The sequence below is a fragment of the Peromyscus eremicus genome, chromosome 3, assembly GCF_949786415.1.
Source record: "Peromyscus eremicus chromosome 3, PerEre_H2_v1, whole genome shotgun sequence".
NCBI lineage: Eukaryota > Metazoa > Chordata > Mammalia > Rodentia > Cricetidae > Peromyscus > Peromyscus eremicus.
Genome location: NC_081418.1, coordinates 26103797 through 26125932, shown reverse-complemented (window position 1 = coordinate 26125932; position 22136 = coordinate 26103797). Strand labels below are relative to the sequence as shown.

Sequence of the window (22136 nt, the reverse complement as noted above, 5' to 3'; positions counted from 1 at the left end):
TCCCAGAAAAAAAAGATTCCACAGATAATATGAGAACCAAAACAAAGGTATAATTATGAACAATTCTTTTAATACTTTGACATCTTTAGATGAACTTGACAAGTTAGTTAACTTATGCACACAGCCACAACACTTAAAGGCAATGGTTATAGTCCTATTCAAGGAGTTATATTTCTAGTTCAATGCACTTTCAAAAGGATCACCCAGGATTCAGATCATTTTGAGTAGAAATTTTTCAAACATATTAAGTGGAAATAATGACAATCTTATGCAAAAATTTTCCGGATAAATGATGAAGGAAGAGTTATATAGTCCTGAGAGAGATCTAAACTCCTGTGGAGGCAGTGTTACTCAGAACAACCAAACACAGACACACAAGGCAAGGAAACTATAGCAACTCTAGGGTGAAAATACTCAGCAATCTTCTCAGCACTTGGGAGCCTCAGATCACATGAGGTTTATGAATTTGAGGCCAGTCTGGGTTCCATGGCAAGTTCCCCGTTAGCCTGCACTAGTAAGTGAGACTCTATCTTGAGAAAGAAAAAATTATGAGCAGGTCACAGATATCTTCTAAGCCAATAAATCAAAATTATTGTCTGCACAAAATCCCTGTAAAGTAGACAGTTATGACTAAAACTCTTATAGATATTTGTGTTAATTTTTCTTGAAGAAGTTTGTCTGAAAGTCTTTTGGGTAAACATCAGATAAAAAATGTCTGCATTGTGTAAGAGTATATTTAATGTCATATGAAAATGTCAAATTGTCCTTCAAAGTGACTTGCCTCTTTATGTTTCTGTAAGAAATAGACTCCTGGAGCCCAAGAATTTGAAATTATCACTGTGCTCTGATATTTAATAATGTAGATTGCAAAGAAGGTATGAAAGCTACAAGTACTTCAAAATACTGATCATCTATCATCTCTTTTTCATCTTATCCTCAAAGGGAAAAAATCCTTATGAAAAATCCCAGAGAGAACAACTAAGAAATTCTACATCCATGTTAAAACATACTTTCTCAAGGAACTGTTCATAGATATATGTGGATTTACACATTTGTGGTTATTTAATTAAATATACAAACTTTAACCTTTTGCAGCTACTTCTGATGTCAAGTTATACACATGTGGCCCTGGAGAAATAGAAATTGGAGGTGACTGTATTGGTGTGTATGGCATTGGTTTTTATATAATGTAGTTATAATATAGTGACTTCTATGAATAAGTTTGTTCTGTGGTTTCAAATGTTGAATTATTCAAGCACACCAGCCTGGTAGAAGTCAGCAATAACAATAAACTATTTATTATATGTGTAGAATGTATCCTTGAGGCTGGCAGAACTATAGAGTTAAAAACAAGTGTAAAATATTGGCAGAATCAATTGACAAGAAAAATTACCATTTGAACTTAATTTTCATAAAAATTTAAATGTATATGTACCTATTGTTTTACTTTCGAAAATCTACCTTCTAGAACTGTTCAAGGAAGTGTGAAGCACAATAGTTATAAAAATATTTCTTTTTTTCCTTTTCACTCTTTCTTTTTTATGTGTGTGTTTTTTTGAGACAGTGTAGCCCTGGCTATCCTAGAACTAGCTCTGTAAACCAGGCTGGTCTTGAACTCACAGAGCTCTGCCTACCTCAGCTTTCTGAGTGCTGGGATTAAGGACATGCACCACCACCACCTGGTTCATATTTTTTTTATAATATGGAAAAATATCGTAAAACTACAAATAAGCCAGGCACAGTGGTATGCATCTTTGAAACAAGAGGATTGTTGTAAATTTCTGGACAGCTTTGGCTTCATAGGATGATCTTCTCTCAAAACAAACAAACAAACAAACAAACAAAGCAAAAATTAGTCATTTCATTGTGTCTACCGACAAACATGATTCTCTAAAATTAGGAGGCAGAGTTTGCAATGAATTACTATAATTAACAGCTCTGAGTGGCTTCTCTGCATTCCTCCAGTTGCGGATCGATTTTGCAGGCATCTTTCCCAGTAATTCTGCTACCAAACCATTATGCTGTCTCAAATTCTCAGCTTCATTAAAGCCTGTGATTTAAATGTTTATTATTTCTTTTACTGTTTTAGGTTATAATATTAAAGAATAAAACAATATTCCTTAGTCATTGTAACAATAAGTACATATTATGATTAATGATCTATTATGAGTATTAGGCATGGATTTTTCTAAGTAGAGATCTGTATTAAAGAAAAATAAACTATTTTCCTTCATGAATAAATACATTTCAGCTGGTGCTGGGGGTATACTGAGGTACAGAGATTTTCAAGTCCTGGGTTGAAATTCAGCACCACAGAAAGCAACAGACAAACTCATTTACTCACTTCTTTATTTATTTATTTCCTCAAATTGTGATATTTAGAACATTTGTGTAATTATTTAGGAAAAATAAGTTATTCAAAACTAGAAAATTAAAACCAACCTGAGTGAAAAACTCGCTATGACTATGGACACTTGGATTAAGGATACTAAAATATACGTAGCTGAGCACACTTTAATCTCAGCATTTGGGAGGCTGAGGCAGAAGGACCAAGATTTAGAGGCCAGTCTGAGCTATGTACAAGACCCTTCTTCAAGAGACACCAACGTTTTGTTGTCATTAATTATGTTAACTGTAAAACAATCTATTTGCTGTTAGTCATTGAGATATGGTGTCCAATAAAGTGATATTTGAAAAGAACATGAATGTATGTTTTCTCTATAGAAAGGACTTAAGACAAAGTTTCTCAGAATTTTCCAGCGTCTGCATGACAGATCTACAAGGTTAGCTTTGCAATCGTCACAAAATAATAATGTATATCATAGAAAGATGCATATTTCGGAATATTGTAAAGCATCTTGTTGAATTTTACCAGTAAGTTTTTTTCTGTTTCTAAAACAAAATAAAACAATTTTTACAGATCTTTAGATTTAACTTTGCAAATGCCTAGAATTAATAAGCAAGCTGTGAACTCTTCATATAGGTCCTAGAAGAAACTTCAGACGTATCTTTAGCCTCAGAAAAATGAAAAGAGTACGAGATCTGTCCAGCACTTCATATTGTTCACTGCCAGCATAACCACCGTGCAATGAACAACTCTTTCAACCCAAAGTTATGATGAATTGAGTTCAAAGCAAATTATAAGATACATATTTGGTTTGATGCTATAATAGTTATCTTTATAACAAGAGATTATAATGTGTAGTGACTAAATTTTGTTTGTTCTGTAGTTTAGAAAAGATGATTGCCTAAAGAACATCAACCACTTTTCTTTTCACAATCCAGGCTTTCCAAAGTTTCTACATGATTAACCTATGCATGAGCTAGGTTACTCTCCTGTCAATCAATATTTATAATAGTTTAAACATGAGTGTTTCCCTTTGATGTCTGCTAGAAAATAATCATTTTTCCAATCTTGCTTCCCTGTCTTTTTAAAGTAAGTCTCAATGTTAACAACATTTTATTTATAGTCTTTGAGTTCCTTTTTGGCATGGTTGTTTTCTTTCTTCGGGATGCCTGACTTCCTCATTGTGTTTCTCCCACCAGGCCAGCTCTCCACCATATCACCCCCTCCACCTCCAGGCAGGCCAAAGGTTACAGTGGAGCTGTTTGGCTCCCAGGTGTTTTGTAGGTGTGCTTTTGATGTTTCCCCCACAAACAACTCAGTAGGATTTCTCATAGCCTGGTCTAGGCTTTCCTCCCAAGGAATCAAAGAACAGCTGACACAAGAGAGCACTCTTCAGGCATTTTCTCTTCTAGAACTTGATGGCATAAATCTCAGACTTGGAGATAAGGTATGTAAAACAAAACCAAAAAACTTTGTATTTTCTTTTCGTGAATATATTGATTTTCAAAATTGGATTTTAAATCAAACACTGAAAGCTTCTCAGAATATAAAGCTTTGCAACTGTGCTAATTCTAGTAACAGAAGTGTCAATAATGTACTTTTGGTGATTGTGTTTGAATATCTCCTTTTAATAATCTGCTGATTATCAATGAAACTTTAAAACTCTATGTCTTTTTCAGATTTTAAAATTATATCCTTCAAATATTGGAAAGCAATGTTTTAATTTTTCAATGCTCATACCATTTTATCTACTTTCTAATAGATATATTTGAAATAAAAGGTACACTGTACTTTATATTGAGGTTCAAATAACTAATATTTTATGATAGGATTTTTCTCAAACTTTAGACGAGTATGTGAAATGTTTTGGTTCTTTATTTTTTACTTAATTTTATTCATTTTAGCTTATGTATGAGTGTTTTGTCTGCATGTGTGTGAGTATCATGGGTGCATTTGATGTCCATAGAGGTCAGAAAGTGTATTGGATCCCCTGAATCTGGACTTCTGGGTAGCTCTGAACAACTGCTTGGGTGCTGAGACTAGAACCTGAGTCCCCTGCAAGAGCAACAAGTGCTCTTAACTGCTGGCCATCTCTCTAGCCTCCTTTTCTTAATTTTATTGTTTACTAACAATTGAACAAAGGATTTAAGGATAATAATTTGCATGTTTCTTTATAATGCAACTACTAAATGATTATTTCTTGACTATGTTCATAGATATTCTGCAGTGCTTCCCTCTTTTTCTTGGAGAAACCAGATGTCCAAAGCATATCTGTGGAAAGCCAGGGATTTTTTGCAGGAATTAAGGTATGTGGCAGTGAGTATGATCTTGAAAGGTTATTTACTGTAAGTTGCCCATGATGGTTCTTGGGTCTCATCATTGACTGAATCAGAAAGTCTAGACAGAATAATCAGCAATTTTGAGGATTAACTGAGTAATTGTCATGTACAACAAAGCTTGAAGACACATGTGAATGGACTGAATCTGGGGTGTTCTTTGGCTTATGATATCGTTATATCCCAGTAAATTCATCATCAATTGAAAACAGTGTGAGTCAAAAATGCATTTAATGCAACAAAGTTTCTGGCATCATCTTTGCAATAAGCACACCGTGGAGTATTGGATGTTTACCCTTTGTGACCTATGGCTGACTGGGAGCTGTACATGGCTGCTACTATTTAGTATCATGAGAAAGTATATTGAAGAATATTTCTAGTTTCAGGGAAGACAAAGATTTAAGGTATAATAATTGTACACAAGTCAATTTTGAATTACTTGTGAATGTAAAATTTCACAAGTCAAGCCATCACAATGCACGGACTTATGGGAAGGAGGAACTAAAGCAAAGCCCAAATCTGAGTAAGTTAAAGGCTCTCTTTTCATGAGTCACTCTACCAGATACTCTATTACGTATTATAAGCATGCCACTATTTGGTTATTGCGCATGTTTGAAGACAAGTACCAGATGAAGGGCTAGCACCTGGGACTTAAGCAGAAATGACTCACAGTTCTGGGCTTTATGGACTGCCATAATTGTGCTAACTAAGCGGCATAATTCTTTTGGTTACTGATGGTCTCACTGGATCCAGAGAGTGATGAGTAATTCCAACAGGTAAGCAGAAGTGACAGGAAATCAGGAGCAGTGGAATGTATTGGGCAGTGTTACAAGGTGGAAGCTGGAGAGCAAAACTGTGGGGACCTCACTCATGGAATTGAGATTGTATTGTCTTCATTTCTTGTCCAAGGATAATATAGGAAATTGGTCAATTGTGAGGACAGGCCTTAGGAATAGGATAAAAACCTTTGTCGAGCTAAAGTCCATGTGCACTTGGACAGAGTCCAGGAAGACTGGATTACATTGTCAGAACAGATAGTGATAAGAGACCAAGCAGAGCTCTGACCTTGAGAATGCAGGAACATTTTGCTCTCACAGGTGTATACAGTTAAACGATGTCAGTGGTCAGCCACCGTTTCTAATAAGATGAACAGAGAAATAGCACTAAGAAGCAATTCTTTTGAGAAACAGCCAAGACTTGATGCTGTGGGGACAACAAAAGATCCCTGCTTCCACTCATGACTGCTGTGTGGACTGGAGTGACTCAGGCTGTAGCAATGCATCTCAGGAAGTCTAATGTAGAAGGCAGGCACTCAGAAACAAGCCGAGGAGCTGGATATTGCAGGTGACAGCACCATCTGGATCTATGTATTAAGTAGTACATAAATCTCAATGGTGACAGTAAGTACTTGAAAATAACCAGGTTCTTCTCTGGTTATGTCAATAAGCATCAGTAATTAAATGGGTGAGGGTGGGAATCACAATCTCTCTTCCTCCATTCTTCAGAATCAATGAAGCTAGCTTGGCCACCAAGCTGTCCAGCCTATGTCGAGGAAGCAATTGAGCCTAAACTCAGAGTGATGCTGGAACTCTCTGGATGCTATTGCATGTGGCTTATATATTTTTATTGGTTTGATGTTAATTGGCCTTGTTTAGTTAAGTAAAACTCAATGATCAAGTTATTAACAGCTCACTAAGCAGAAGAGGATTTGTCAAGGAAAAAGTGAGTTTTCAAATTTGATCTTTAGAAATACATTCTATCTGAACATAACTGATACGTATTTTTTCTCCTACTAGTTAAAACCTGAACTGAGCACTATATCAGAAGATGGGAAGGAATACCAGCTGAGGGTAGAGAGTACAATTCCTATTGCTTGCTCTGAATTTAGAGAGCTTGATGAAGGATGCAAAATCTCATTAAAACTGAGAACCGTCCAACAAGGTACCACACAAAAGTTCCTTTTGGCTCATTACATTTCAGACAATAACTGATCCTCATCCTCCTTTGTAGAAAATCCATGCACTGTACTCAGATAATAAAATGTTTCATGCTTATATCAAGCAATAGCTCAATTGTGTTAAAGATCTGATGTAAGATTGAGTTGATTGGCAAAGCGGTTCATGGTTTTTCTTCCTGGGCTCAAACATACTATTGAACCACCTTCTCTTTGTGTTTTCATCTGTCATCTTTCCTATCCCTCCATTTCTTCCTCCTTGCTCATCTCCCTTCTCCTCTGCCTCCCTCTTATTCTTCCCTTTGTCTTGTTTTCAGAGTTTTCCAAGAGTTCAAGCTTATGAAACACGGGTCTCATTATGAATTCTTCACATGTCTCTTCCCAGTGTAAGCTTCATGTGGGATCTTTTGTCTTAATATTTTTCCATTTAAATGACTAATCACGTGGGCATCATGATGCATGGCCCTCACACCGTAAACTTGGGAAATGAAGTCAGAGAGTGTACCTAAACCAGACATATTCCACCTTCCCCTCAGAGAGCTGGCTAAGGAATTGTATGTTTCCATTATATTTTATATGTATGGAAAATACATTTATAGGAAAATAAAAAGAGAAACATTTCCCCCAGGATCTTGAACTGAGCACAGTTAACCTTTATGCAACCACTGTAATTTCATACCTGTAAAATCCATGTGGGTGAAAAGAAGACCACGTTAGGAACTCATTTCTTTTTTTTTTTTTTTTGTCTCAGGATAGCTTTTCCGTCCTGAGTTGGATTTGAAAGAAAGGGTTTCTCTGTGTAGCTTTGCGCCTCTCCTGGAACTCACTTGGTAGCCCAGGCTGGCCTCGAACTCACAGAGATCCGCCTGGCTCTGCCTCCCGAGTGCTGGGATTAAAGGCGTGTGCCACCACCGCCCGGCTGCATGCTTCTTTATATCCACTTTGGTAGTGTGTTCTTTTTGTTTATGGGAAGAACAGAAATTATGTAAATCAGCTATGCCTTTTTTGTTTGTTTGTTTTGTTTTTTATGATGTGGTTTCTCTGCATAAGAGCTCTGGCTGTCCTGGAACTCACTTTGTAGACCAGGCTAGGCTCGAACTTACAGAGTCCCTCTTGCCTCTTATCTCCTGAGTGCTGGGGTTAAAGGTGTGCACCACCACTGCCCAACCACCATACCTCTTTTTAAAGTTCTGTTTTTATTTTCTATTACTGTTTCCTCTCAAAATTCTTTCCCTTTTTCTTTGTTACTTAAGCAAAGAATCATTTTCAGTTTCTGAATATATCCAAATAGTTAGGAGAAGAAATAAGATTACTCATGACCAAAAGACCCACATCATGTTCTTACTAAATGTACATATTTATACATCAGAACATGTATACAGTTTATGTTGATGAAATCATGGTACTATCTTGTTCATTACCTTATTGTACCTGTGTTATTAGTTGCTTTTGAATTTTATTTAGATGCACATCTGTTTGTAGCTTATTGAAAATAGAAGTATATATGTATATATGTATACATACACAAAATTAATATTTATCTATAAAGATAAAGTAGAATCAGTGGCTTTATTTTAATTTAGACAAACATTATAACAAATTTTTTAATTATTTAGGAATAATATTTTAGTGTTAGTGTTTCATATTAGTCAAGTAACTATATTTGATTTGTATATACATTTGCAAAAAGACTTTGAAATTCTTTTTCCCTAAATAGGTAAAGAACACCTGGGTTTAAATTTGGCATTATCTTCCTGCCATGTGGACCTTCACCAGAACTCTCCTTGTGACAGTGGAATATGTAGCCATGCTGTGGTGCACTACACGGCTGTGTCAGACTTTTCCCCAGATGGAGACAGAGTTACAGACATCATTGTGGAACCTATAGTCAATGACGATTTCCTGTGGGACAGATACACTCCAGACAGCATCCAGGTTGACTAATCAGAAAAATAACCTTTGTAATTTAAGATTTTAAATGATATGTTTGTGTTGCGATTTTTTTATTTAAAAATTATTTGATGGGGCCAAAGAGATGGCTCAAGGGCTAAGTTTACTGTCTTCTTTTCTAGAGGCCTCAAATTTGGTTCCTAGCACCATGTGGGGCAGTTAACAATTGCCTGTGACGTCTCCTTCTGGTCTCTGTTGTCACCTGCTCACACTTGGCATATATACATGTATATGCATACAGACTCAATACATAAATAAATCAATCTTTAAAAATTACTTGATATTTTTTATTTTTAAAATAATTCCATTTTCAGTAATTATAAAAATAATTATTTATTGAATATTAATTGCAATTGCAAAATAATTTACTGCATATCACTATCTACATATCAATATTAACCTTTAAACATATCTTTCTTCCGAAGATAAAAGTCAAGGACGTCCCATCTGCTTACTGCTATTCATTTACTGACCCACACATAATAACCTTTGATGGCAGGTAATGTCCAGAATCTTTCTCCTTTCAGTGGTCTTTATTTCCTTGAGTTTTGCCGTTGTTGTTTTGTTATAAATGCCACACCCTTTTGTCACTTCTTGTCTTTGTCAGTGATTTGTACTTTCACTGGCTTGTTTGTAGACATTAGTGTATTTGTGTTGAATAATTTGTCTTAACTCCAGTCTGGAGTAGACAACTAGTGAGCCTGAATTTTGGGGTTATTACAGGTGAAGATTATTGCAAGTGCACACAATCATTTTTGCTTGGTCATTTACTTATTTTTGATAATGAGTCAGTTATTTTCACTAAGCATATTTACTATGTTCTGTTTATATAATAGCAGAATAATCTTTGAGATTTCTGTGAAATGATTAATCTATTAAATTTACCTTAATACTGATTACATTTAATTGACGACAAAAAATATTCATTTAATTTGGGTTTTTATCATGAAAGCCTTGGTGATTATTTCTGGAATTTAAGTAAAATAGCCAAAGTAATGAAAAAAATCAAAATGATACTGCTTTTAATGTCTGGATAGAAAGATTTAATTTTGGTGATGCTGCTCGTGAGTCTAAGATATTCTTAAGAAAGACAACTCTTGTCTAGTAAAAAACTGTCTTCATGATACCTGACAGGTGTTCCAAACATATTGTGATAGTTGTCAGCAAAATGATTCATAAGTGAACAGTTGTAGAACCCTCTGTTATAAAAAGCACTGTACAGACTTCAGAGAGTACTGAAAAGTTGTCACCACTGATCACTTATGCAAAAATCTTTTATGACCGTATTTGGAGATTTAGCAGCCATGGTGAGGAATCCTCAAGAAAGCATAGTGTGATGTACTTAATCTGTGTTCATTCAGTGAGATTAGTTTGTGAAATATCCAGGTGACAAGCCATATTCTGAGTGCTGAGGGTAAGGCAGTGAATGAAGTCAGTAACTCTCTCTGCCCTGGTGCTGAACTTTGGATAGGAGAAGAGATACAGGAGCACAATTAACAACAGCAACAGTAATAAAACAGTGTTGGAAGCAAGTACATGCCAGGAATTAAAACAGGTAGAGAAGAAGGGATGGAAGTAGAGTTCATGATTTATTAAAAGAGTCTGGTTATCAAAAGCCATTAAGTAATGGGCTAGTTGGACAAACACTTCCTAGTAAGGAAGACAGCCAAGTGCATGCACACTCAGCAAGCATGCTCTCCCTTAAGAAGGGAGTCTGTTGAGTGGGCAAAGAGAGAGTTGTGGGGAAGAGTTAAGGTATTTAGGGTCCCGTTGAGTCATTCATGAACGCAAATCAGTTTTCAGAGCCATAAAGGTACTGGAAATACAAATTTCTTAGTCTCAGGCCAAAATACATTGACTACTTATACATACATCTCAGAATTTTTTAAAATTACATTTATATTGTTATAATATGTTATCCTGATTCTTAATGTCCTTGAATTTTGTTCATACTAGGATATATGATAACTTCAAGACTGGGACATTTGTGCTTTATAAGAGTATGTCACGTGATTTTGAAATACATGTACGTCAGTGGGACTGTGGAAGACTTCACTATCCTGTGTCATGTAACTGTGGTTTTGTTGCAAAAGAAGAAGCTGATGTAGTTACTTTTGATATGTGCAGTGGTCAGTTACATGAATCTCCACCACGTTTATTTGTGAAGAGCCAAGGTTCATCATCAAGCAATATCAGAATCACTGAATCTTATTTAGGAAGAAAGATCACGGTATGTGAACAGAGGTCAAAGTTTAATATTAAAAAGAGTTTTCCTTTTATCATTTTGGATAAACTTCTGTTCATCTTTAAAAATTAGGCACTATTATGTTTTGATATTAGTTGTTGAAGAAAATAGCACATGAAAGATAATGGATGAATATGATTAAAATATATGCGTGTATGAGAATATCTTGCTCACTGGTATGAAAAGGGAAAGAAGATGGCCTTAGATTGACTCATATATTGAAAGAAAGCTTCTTTTATAACCTGCTATTCAAAATGGAACACATTTAAAAAATATTTTTATCATTTACCTTTTTAAAGATACTGTTTCATACCAGCAAACAAGATATTTATATCTTAAGGTCATGCTCACCTTTTCATCTTTCAAAAAGTAAATTCTTGGTAGATATATTTGAATTTAATTAAAATTTAAATGTGTTATGGTTTTATAACACTTACTGAATAATAATTTACAAACAAAGCATTATTTATCTGAATTCTGTCATCCAAAACCAAAATGTAAATCAGGAATTAGAAAATCATTTGCTATGTGTATAACACAGTAAGTATACAAAACATTTGTATATCTGATACATACATATATATATGAATTATATATATATATATATATATATAATCAGTAGATAATTATAAACCAGAATAACATCAAAAGGCACCATGTGTTGTGGCACATACCTGATATCCCAACACTTTGGAAGCCAAAGGAAGAGAATGGTGAGCTCAAAATGAGCCTGGGTTCCATAGCAAGACTTTGTCTCAAGTAAACAAATAAATAAATACAAAAAGATAATTCACAAAGGAATAACACTGAAATATGTCTAGGTGTACAAATAATCAACAAAACCTTGAAATACTGCATCGGTAATTAAATAAATAAAAAGCACTACCTTTCATATAACACTGCCAAGAATAAGGACAATGGAAAAAATTACAGCCTTTCTGAGGGACTCTTTGCATATGTCACCTGATCAAAATTTTCAACTCTGGGAATTAGTTGTAGTGAAATTATTAAGGATGTGGTTAACACCAGTGACGTTCACTGCATCTCCCCCTGTAGTGGGGAGAGTTACAGGTCCCCATAGGAGAGTTTAATGAAAGCTAAATAAAATGAGACACGTAGTAGAAAACATTAGGGTCAAGAAAATGAAGGGGTGGGCATTTGTTGATTGCTAGGCAAAAATACAAAATGCAGACTTCGTAATGATTTTAACTATCTTAGTTTGTAGTAATGTTAAGTTTGTTTACGCTTGAAAAGAAATTCCTGTAATGAGTTCACATCATTTTTTTTTAATGAAGAGACAAGGAGTATGTTAAAACTAAAAAAGAAACACAGTGATGTGTCTTTAGTGCTCTTAGAAAAAGTCATTTTGCCAGTTATACTTCCAGATGGCTGGCCTCGGGACATTGTTGGGACCAAGAGCGGCTCACAATCAGATGGCACAAGCTGTTGGGGTCATTTAATCTCTCTCTTCTTGCTCTGTTGCCACTATCCCAGACAACTATATAACTTGGCTGTTGATTCTGTTTGCCTACTGGCAACAAAAGGAGACTGATTCACTATGAGGACTTGTGTTCCTCTCAAATTACATTTATTAGTGTAAATTAACAACTTAGCAATGCAGTTCTATATTGCGTTACTACTATCCGAAATGTGACTTTGTTAATGTTGCCCTTACTGGTTTTTATTCTTTCATTCACATAAAATATCACATTTTAATTATTAAAGAAGTCTCAAACCATTTGTTTCAATGATGTGTTCTTGAGAGATGGCTCCATAGTTAAGAGTGCCTGCTGCTTTTCCAGAGGACCCAGGTTCAATTCCCCACAACTACATGGTGGGTCACAACTGTCTTCAACTCCAGTTTCAGAGGCTCTGACACCCTATTTTGCCTGTGAGGGTACTAGGCACACACATGGTGCACAGACATACATGCTGGCAAAACATCCATTTACATAAAAATTAAAATAAAAAAAATGAAATTGTGACCAGATTTCAAATCAGCATAATGTAAAAATGCGTTGCTTTGAAATGTAATATTAAATGAAAGTCTTCATGTAAAAAAAAAAATCGGTGTTTCATTCTTTGTATGTGCAGACAAATAACTTTCGTGTATCTTATTTGGCACTCCTCTTAACCGACTGAATTCAGCATCTTCCATCCTGCTTTCAGATTTGGTTTTCCTCTGGAGCATTCATCCGTGCTGACCTCAGTGAGTGGGGTATGAGTATAACGCTCAGGGCCCCTAGTTTAGACTACAGAAACACATTGGGGCTTTGTGGCACCTTCGATGAAAACCCAGAAAACGATTTCCATGACAAAAACGGGATCACAATTGACCATGACGTCAACAATTATATTGCTTTTATCAATGAATGGAGGTGAGAATTAAGCTATTATTCATTTGTTACTGTGTTATTATGAAGTTTAAGCAGTGGTCACTCAACATTCTGCATTTTTCACAATATATTAGTGGCCGAAAACATTCTTATTCAAATAACCATCCTATTTTTCATCTGGAAGGCTTTTACCAGGAAGAAGCATGTTTGACAAAATTCCAGCTTCCCGACAGTTTCCAGCGAAACCATTCTACTGCAGCTGCCTGCTGGGTACCGCCTCGCAGCATCTGCTTTCTTACCATCTGGACAGTGGATCTCACTTAGAAGTGGCTTCCAGCTGCAAAGACCGCAAGCACATCCTGTTCTCTTCCTTGATACCAGACCTAGATATCACCTCTGAATATATCAATTCAGGAGCTCTTGTTAGAAAAATAAGCACTCATGCACCTAAGGAAGAAGATAATTTGAATTTCTTACTACGAGAAGAAGCCCATACAAACCTAACCAAACTGGAGTTAAGTTTGGGGCATCCTGGGAATGAGACACAAAACCCACTGAAGTATTTCAGTAATCAGAGGCACACACAGGACCGGGAGATGAAGAAGAATTCACACAACAGATGGAAACGACAAAACTTGAAGGATTTTCTTCCCATATTTGCTTCCCAGAGTCTCGGACAAGCCAACCTGGAAGAGATTTCTTATTTTTTCCCCGAGGACCACACTGAGGACAGCCATCAGGAGTTTGTCGCCACATGGCCCACAGCTTCGGGCCTCACTGAACTGAGCACCATGGCTCTCTGTCAGCGGACCTTAGCCAACTCCAGCATCGGAAGGCTCTGCCTTCCCTTTCTTGGCAGGGCGCTAACCCATGTTATGAACATGTGTGTGAAGGATGTTCTGTTGAAGGACGATGTGAGCTGGGCAGAAGCAGGAGTGGCCTTGTTAGAGAATGAGTGTGAGAGAGGGGTTTTAGAGGAAGGAAAACACAACATAGAAGAATACAGGAAGTCAATAGGAGGCATTCTCGAAGTGTTAAAATGCCCCCATCTGTGCAGCGGCAATGGGCAGTGCATGGACTGGGGCTGTGCCTGTTTCCCAGGCTACAGTTCCTATGACTGCAGTGACTCATATGGTATGCAAATGCTCTGAAACTTTAATATTGAGGATGACATCTGATTATGAAAATGTCTTTGTCTACAGTGTTTATTAAGTCTCTAGTGAAAAGTGTATTAGTTACTATCTTAATGCTTTCCCCCAAGTGTTTCATCTTATTCAAAGTCAAGGCAGATGTCCCTGTAGCTTCCTGACTGGCACCCTGCCGTTTGGTGGCCTTTTTCTGACAGCTGTTGATTCTTTCCAGCTGCTTTCATCTTGGTTGCTGTCCTTTGGAACTGCCAGGCCCACCCAGGAGCAGGGCCTTTGCACACAGTGGGTGCTCCTGTCTGCAGAGAATAACCTTTTGCCTAGACCGCATGCATATTCAGTATATCTTAAGCACAATTATTATTGTTTTACTAAGTATACTAATTTGCTTAAAAATTTTTAAGTCTATTTTGGGAGCTCTTTTTTTTTTTTTCTTTTTCTTTTTTTTTTTTTTTTGGTTTTTCGAGACAGGGTTTCTCTGTGTAGCTTTGCGCCTTTCCTGGAACTCACTTGGTAGCCCAGGCTGGCCTTGAACTCACAGAGATCCGCCTGGCTCTGCCTCCCAAGTGCTGGGATTAAAGGCGTGCGCCACCACCGCCCGGCTATAAAGATTTTATTTATTTATTATGTACACAGTAAGAGGGTGCCAGATCTCATTACAGATGGTTGTGAGCCACCATGTGGGTGCTGGGAATTGAACTCAGGACCTCTGGAAGAGCAGTCGGTGCTCTTAACCTCTGAGCCATCTCTCCAGCCCTTGGGAGCTCTTTTATCTCAGTATTAAGTTAAAAAATTCCTAGTAGTTTTTCTCATGCAACCCCATATTTTTATCTCCTATAATATATAAAATTTCTTCTTATAATATATAAAATTAATATAAAATTTCTGCAAAACATGCATGCCCACATTTTATGTTTTCTCACTTTTTAAACCATCTTTGTCCTTCCATGACAAAAAATTGAAGTTATATGGGGGCTTCATTTGGTTTATTACTGTGCCTCATGTAACGAATACATCGGTCAACAGACATTTGTTACAGACGTGACAGGATAAACTAATACAATTTTTTTTCATGAGGATTTTGAGACTTCTGAGTTCATATGCTTACAATTTGTCCCCTGAGGCTAGCTCCTAGATTCGCTGAGGTCTTTCCAGGACTCAGGAAGGCGGCTGAGCTGTTTCACATGCACACGCACACTCATTTTAACAAGCAGCTCTCTCTGAGGCAGGTGAGATGTGTTTCCTAAGACCACAGCTGGAAAAAGGGCCATGTGAAAGCCAATTAACTCTGAGTGCTAAGAAAAGCCTTCCCTGCCAGTGATTAATAAACTCACAATTATGCTCATCAGACAATAAAAAATGTGGACAATACTGGAATAGGAGTGTATGTACACTTGGATAATTTTTTCCTAATACTTAAATAATTTTTGAAATGTAAATATTGCATTGCTGACTAAACTATTTTATTACAGAAGCATATTTTACCTGTAATCCATCTATTTGGTACAAACCAATGTGGCAAAACAAAGAGATCTATTTTATGATAGTAATAATTTGTTGACATCCACCCTTTATTGATAACAAATATTACTAAAATATTAGTGAAATGTGTGTTTAAGTGTTATCAGTTATAACAATGCTTTTATTTTGATGGTTAACAATACCTCTTTAAAAACAAGATTATTAAATGCTTAATTGATTAATTACTATAAATAATATTATCAGTATATTTTGAAATGTTATTTGACTTATGCTTTTAATTTAGACTTCAAAATAATGATGCCATGTTTTTACTGTAATTCACAAAGCAAGTGCTGTTTATTATCATTTTCTTTTCTAAAGACATAGCTCCTGAAGTTACAGAACTTGAGAATGCGGGATTCTGTGATATTCAGAAGCAGAAGTGTGCTACAGTGAGAGTTTTTGGTCAAGGCTTCAAAGAATCACCTTCCATCAAGTGTGAAGTTACTAAACTGGAGGTATGTATGATAAGCCCAGGCTGCAGGGGCAGTGTTTACAATGGTTTAATTTGTGATTGCTGTAGGTTAATTTTGTCTATTAGCCTCCAACATGATCTCAGGGTGTTCGACTCACTAAGAGTTACAGGAAAATGACCAAGCTGCTTCTCCAGAAAAGCTACCCTGTGAACTTTACTAAGTATTTTATATCATTTTTTGAGATATTGGGTCTTGATTATCATTCCTGATTAATAAAAACTAAAAGAACATCAAGCTTGTTGTAGGGAAGCATCTTCTTTTCTTGAGCTGTAAACACAATGCGTGGCAATGGTTTTCAGCCACGGTATCTGTCAGGGAGTGTAGGAGATGGCGATATCTGAATACGCCCTCACAAAGCAGAAACGGGAATAATTGTGCTCTTTGTTCACAACTCCTGCACTAGCACTATGGATTTCAGACTTTAAATTAATCCCAGTCCATCCCCTGTCAGTTGTTTTCAAGGTTACAAAAACAGAACATTATTCAATTTAAATGTGTCACATCCAATTATACATATTGTTGTGAATTATATGATCTCCCTTTTCTTTCTTCAAGTAAAACATTTATTGTAAGGCCGTTTTTTGAAATTTGGACAAGTTGAAAGCTTAAAGCAGTCAATCATATTTTGCATTCTTACCTTATCTCTAAGTTGATGAAGTGAGTTGTGAATCTGATACTGAGAATTTGCTAAAGGAAACAATTGTTGTATATATTTTATTTATCGAGTTATGCATAAGTATGCTCATTACATTATGTTGTGCATAGAACCTCTAGAATTTCAGTATCCGTGAAGTAGATATGTGACGTGAGCAGATTTGATAATATGAGATCATGCTACCAGTCAATGATTAATCAGAAGAAAATTTTACAAATGTATATTCTCTTGGAAAGTACATATTATGCTTACTTTTAGATGTGTTTTATGTGTTGTGATTTTTACTTCTCTCCCTTCCAAACATCTGACATGGAATTTTGGAATTCCCTGAACATTATAGTGACTTGTAGTAGAAAAGAAAAAAAGAAATTTAGTTGCCAAACCCAAGATTGGCCTACATAGCAAATATTTATGTTGTATTAAGTTGAATCAATCTCTGCTATGCCTAATTAAAAAAATTAAATATAGTTACATTACTTCCCTCTCCTCCTATATCCAACCTCTCCTATGTGCCCCTCTCTGGTCCTTCTCAAATTCCTGGTCTCTTATTCTTTTAATTACGATTATTACATATCAATCAAATAAGAGTTCATTTAATGTTGCTTGTATATATACATTTATAAGACTGTCCACTTAGTATTGGAAAAACCAATTAACTAGGCCTAATCTTAACATCTAAACACAAAACGTATCCAACATGGGTTTTAAGGATTTTCTTGATTCACTCTTTATCAAGCATAATTTGGCACAATTTTTAAATCCTGCAACTATAGTCTTCCGGGATTTGTTGAAAGCCCCAAGATTAATTTGGATGGATGATATTATGTTTAAACTAAGCTAATGTCTTCTCCTAGTTTCATTATTTATTACAGGCTAGTTATTGCTTGTAAGTGCTCTCAATGGATAGAGCATGCACACATGTCTCTCTATCATCTATCTATCATCTTTCTATCATCTATCCATCTATCTGTCTATCATCTATGTACCTATCATCTACCTTCATCATCTTCATCTATCTAATCTACCATCTTCATGAGCTGACAGCAATGTCTCTAATTCTAATGGAATGTCACAGGATTCACTCTAGTCTCCTTTCCTTATCTGTGTCTCTTTTCCTCAGAGGTAAAAAACAGTTCTCATCATTCCTAATTCTTTGCATATATATATACATATATATTACATATATACATGCATATATAAATTTCAGATTTTTTACCCTCTACCTTTGAACAGTAAATGTATAAAATGATATAATGATATACCAGCTAGTGATGTTCCCAAAATGATGTACACTATTTTCTTTGCCTACCTGTTCATAGCAGTTATGTATTGCATTGTAATACAATTAGTTTGAATATTTGTATTTGTATTTCTTTTTGAGTTTCCTACACATTATAGTTGATTTACATTAAAATTATTTAGAGAATATCTGGAACATCATAATTCTAATAGTTGGATCTGTATGAAAGTTATGTACAGAGAACAGTTCATTTCTTCTCTTCCGTATCACCCATTTTCTTCCATTGTTTCTTTTACTGTCCTGAGTAATGGATTCCCATTATTTCTTATTTTTATACTGTTCTCTCTATTATCTGACATATGTGTCCACTGCCATTTTCTGGGTATAATCCTTACTATATTTCTTTTGCACAAAGGCACACAGACTCATTTCCTGTTTTATGTAGAGAATAGAATATCACCACTTACAGCTCTTTTCTATTGTTATAGTAGCAATTTTAAACAAGCCTTTTTTTTTTTTTTTTTTTAGAAATTCAGCCACCTAAGCCACCATTTCCTTCATTCTTTCCTCTAAAAGCCAAACCCAGCTTTTAAGCTACTGATGCACAGGATTAAGTCCAACCAGCAACCCTGTGAGCAGATGGCTTTCTGACTTAGCTCTTGTCTCCTTTTGTGGGCAGCTTAAACATCCCCCTCATCCTCTTCATGCTGTACTACAGACCATGAAGTTTTACACCATTTTGGTTTTCAAATGTTGATCTCTCTAGCCGTGTTTGATTTCTCTTTATCCTTCGGGAAGAAATACATAACCTCCATCCTCTGACATCGTCCTTGACTAGATTAGACTTGAAGCTTCTGTATTAAACTTCAATTTCAGTTATCACAACAAAATGATATATTCTATGTCTTTTCCGTTGTGTTTTCCCTCATCAGAATACCAATAGCTAGTGTGTATATGTGTATAGGACTGACCACATAGGATTGGATGGATATCGTTTAGGTACAGTACACATGTATGAAATTCTCAAAAATTAAAATAGTTAAATTAAAAAGAATATTCTCAGCACATAATAAACATTCGCAAAATATTGAATATAAAGGATGTGGAACCATATTTATTTATAACTTTGGGTCTACCTTTTCATAGAGGAGTAGAATTCATATCCTAGGACGAGTCTTTGGCTGCAGACTGATTTCACACAGGAAAACAAGAGATCCTACATCCCTTAAGCATAGCTATAATGACAGCCTCGAGACATTCCTTTCTATCCTCCTCTGCTAGAGGAACCCACTGACAGATCTGCTTTAACGGACTGCTCCTCCGTGACTATAGATATCTGCACAACTTTAGTCTGTCAATCACCAAGTCTTCAAAGCTCAGTAGACTCTATTCTACACAAACTGGAGTGATGTCTCTGCCCTTGCCCTTTCTTGCTGACCTACAATGCTGAGGCACTATCAAGTTGTATGACCAATGCTACATGTTTGAAAATCGTTGTTCAGTCAGAATATATTTTTATAAATATGAATTCAGATGTTGTCAACACAATATATCCTTTTAGTTTTCAATATAGTTGTCAGTGCTCAGAAAATTATTCTGCCTCTTACTTTTCACACTCCAAGACATTTTACAGTACATTAAATAATACCCAAAGTGTAACTTAAGCATGACATCCCACTGGTATTAAGTAGGATAAACTGGCTAGAATTCTACTCAAATGACAAAAACTAGATTAAGCAAAATGAAACATTTTACTGAGGAGAGTATATTTCTTAGAGAATTAAAGAAAACAATGTAGTTGAATCCTCAGGGGAAAAAATCTTTAACTTGGGATGTGGATGCCATGAAAAATTAGTGTGTACACAATTATATATATGCACATCTGATTTTAATCCTATTATTCTTTGTAGGCTTTATTTTAACTTTACTAAGGCTAAAAATTTTCAAATAGTTGAAGCACTGACCCAACTTAGCTGTTCCTCTGGACCAGTCAATGATCATATAACAGCATGAGAGCCCAGTGGGTACCAACTGGAGACATGCTCCAGGAGGATGAATGTGGGAACTTTCGGAAAAGAAACTCTGACATGGAAAAACCGTCTACCATGTGTCGGCTATGCATTCCACTACTTTCCCTCTTGCTCTGAAATCCATTATTCATGACCAACCTTGGCAACTTTTTTGGATTGAATCTAGCAGTAATGTATGCTTTGAGAGAGATTTTTTATTACCAAATTATGTATAATTTTTACCACTTTAATGTGATTTTTTTCTAATTATTTATCCCATCATATGGGATAGATATTTTAAAATTTCTAAGTTGGTTATATATAATTTAGTAACAAAAGGACATCACAATGTAGAAGTAGTTAACTGACTTTCCACTATATCTTCAGTATAATGACAGTAAGTGGGTTCTCGGAGCAAGTGTCTACACACAGACAGTCTTTCAAGACAGCAGAATGGTTGATTGTCACCTACCCACAGACGGCCAGCATTCTAATACCATGGATCTGATGGGGGAGAAATCCTTTGCAAAGTTTCAATTAAAGGTAACAAATAAAAGATATCATTTCATGCATAAACAAAATTTCATGGTGAATTGATGAGGCAATGTTTAGGAGAAATAATCTTATTGTAAAACTATATTTCACAGGTATCTAATGATGGTTATGCATTCAGTAATCCCAAGATAATGATTATATATGATGGTGCTTGTCAAGTTTGTGACCCCTATGTAAATGACTCATGCATTATGAAGGTATGTTTCTTATTTTCATAACATATAACACATATATTCACATGTCTTTGGTATATTGCTGTACTTTTCCAACCTTATGCTAGAATGATATGGACAAACTCTTACCTCACATTTGTGTTAGTCTAATTAAAATTAATCATCTTCCTGTAACTCTTGTTGTTGTAGTAAGGAAGATATTTCTCCCTTTAACATTTTAAAGTGGCAGAATATTTTCTCCCTGAAGCATTGGTGGAGAAACTATGTAAAAGTAGAAGATAGTTTAATTCTATCACTTGGGAGATGGAGGCAGGAAGATCAGAAGTTTAAGGTTGTCCCATCATGGAGGACAGCCTGCTATGTGAGACCCAGCCCCTCTTCTCTGTACCCCTCACAAAGAATCGGAGAAGAGAATTCATATTGGATCATTCACTCATGTGCTCCTATGTACATTGTTTCCTCTGTAGTAATAGTATTTTTTTCAGTAATATTTGTCCTTGTGATGAACTAGTCCTTTTTGTAGGAAATGGTTTGTATTTGAAAAGGGTTTATAAAATGTATCTAATGCTTTTAGAAAAAGCCGTATTGTTTTTGCTTGTTGGAGCTGGTTTTCTTTTTTTCTTTGGTTACCTAGAAGGCTTCCTCACACGAAAACTGATGACTTGATGAACACAACGGACCTAATATCATTCGACTCTTCAAAATCAAAGAATATAAAACTAGTATCCACACACATACATATGAAAATGAAACAATTTGTACACTTTATTATTTCATGATATAAGCATTCAGATTATGTCAACAAGAAATTGTGTTGTAGAAGACTCATTTGTTTTTATTTCCTCTGGAATATTTTGTTTCTGCTAGTTTAAAAGCACTTTCAATGCTGACTTTCAAGAATGTCATGGCCTCTCAGCTGTTTCTTCCGTCTTGTACGGCATTGTAAGTGGTATCAAAGAGTTGTTACAAAATGAGCAAAAATGATAAATAAATGTGAATCTTCTGAGTGAGTTGAGGAACTGGTGCACTCCGCTGCTTTCTCCCTGGCAGCATCTCTTTCAGGGATGTCTTGTAACTGTATCTATTATGAAATGCAGGTAATTATATCATGAATCTGGGCCAGTAGTGGAATTCAAAGGACAGAGTAGGCAACAAAGGGAAACAGAAGATAACTATAAATTAATGTCATTCTTT

The 22136-nt window shown here is 35.7% G+C and overlaps 1 protein-coding gene across 1 annotated transcript in view; it reads left to right on the top strand.

Moving 5' to 3' along the window:
* Positions 1-22136, top strand: part of Vwde (von Willebrand factor D and EGF domains) — a 126290-nt gene that overhangs the window by 18332 nt on the left and 85822 nt on the right. Inside the window, exons 4-15 of the mRNA XM_059256458.1 lie at positions 1096-1161; positions 3547-3794; positions 4564-4653; positions 6480-6624; positions 8355-8572; positions 9013-9086; positions 10544-10817; positions 13002-13210; positions 13353-14302; positions 16156-16292; positions 20602-20757; positions 20862-20966. Of these exons, the coding sequence (XP_059112441.1) occupies positions 1096-1161; positions 3547-3794; positions 4564-4653; positions 6480-6624; positions 8355-8572; positions 9013-9086; positions 10544-10817; positions 13002-13210; positions 13353-14302; positions 16156-16292; positions 20602-20757; positions 20862-20966 (2672 nt within the window). The remainder of the gene's footprint in view (positions 1-1095; positions 1162-3546; positions 3795-4563; positions 4654-6479; positions 6625-8354; positions 8573-9012; positions 9087-10543; positions 10818-13001; positions 13211-13352; positions 14303-16155; positions 16293-20601; positions 20758-20861; positions 20967-22136) is intronic.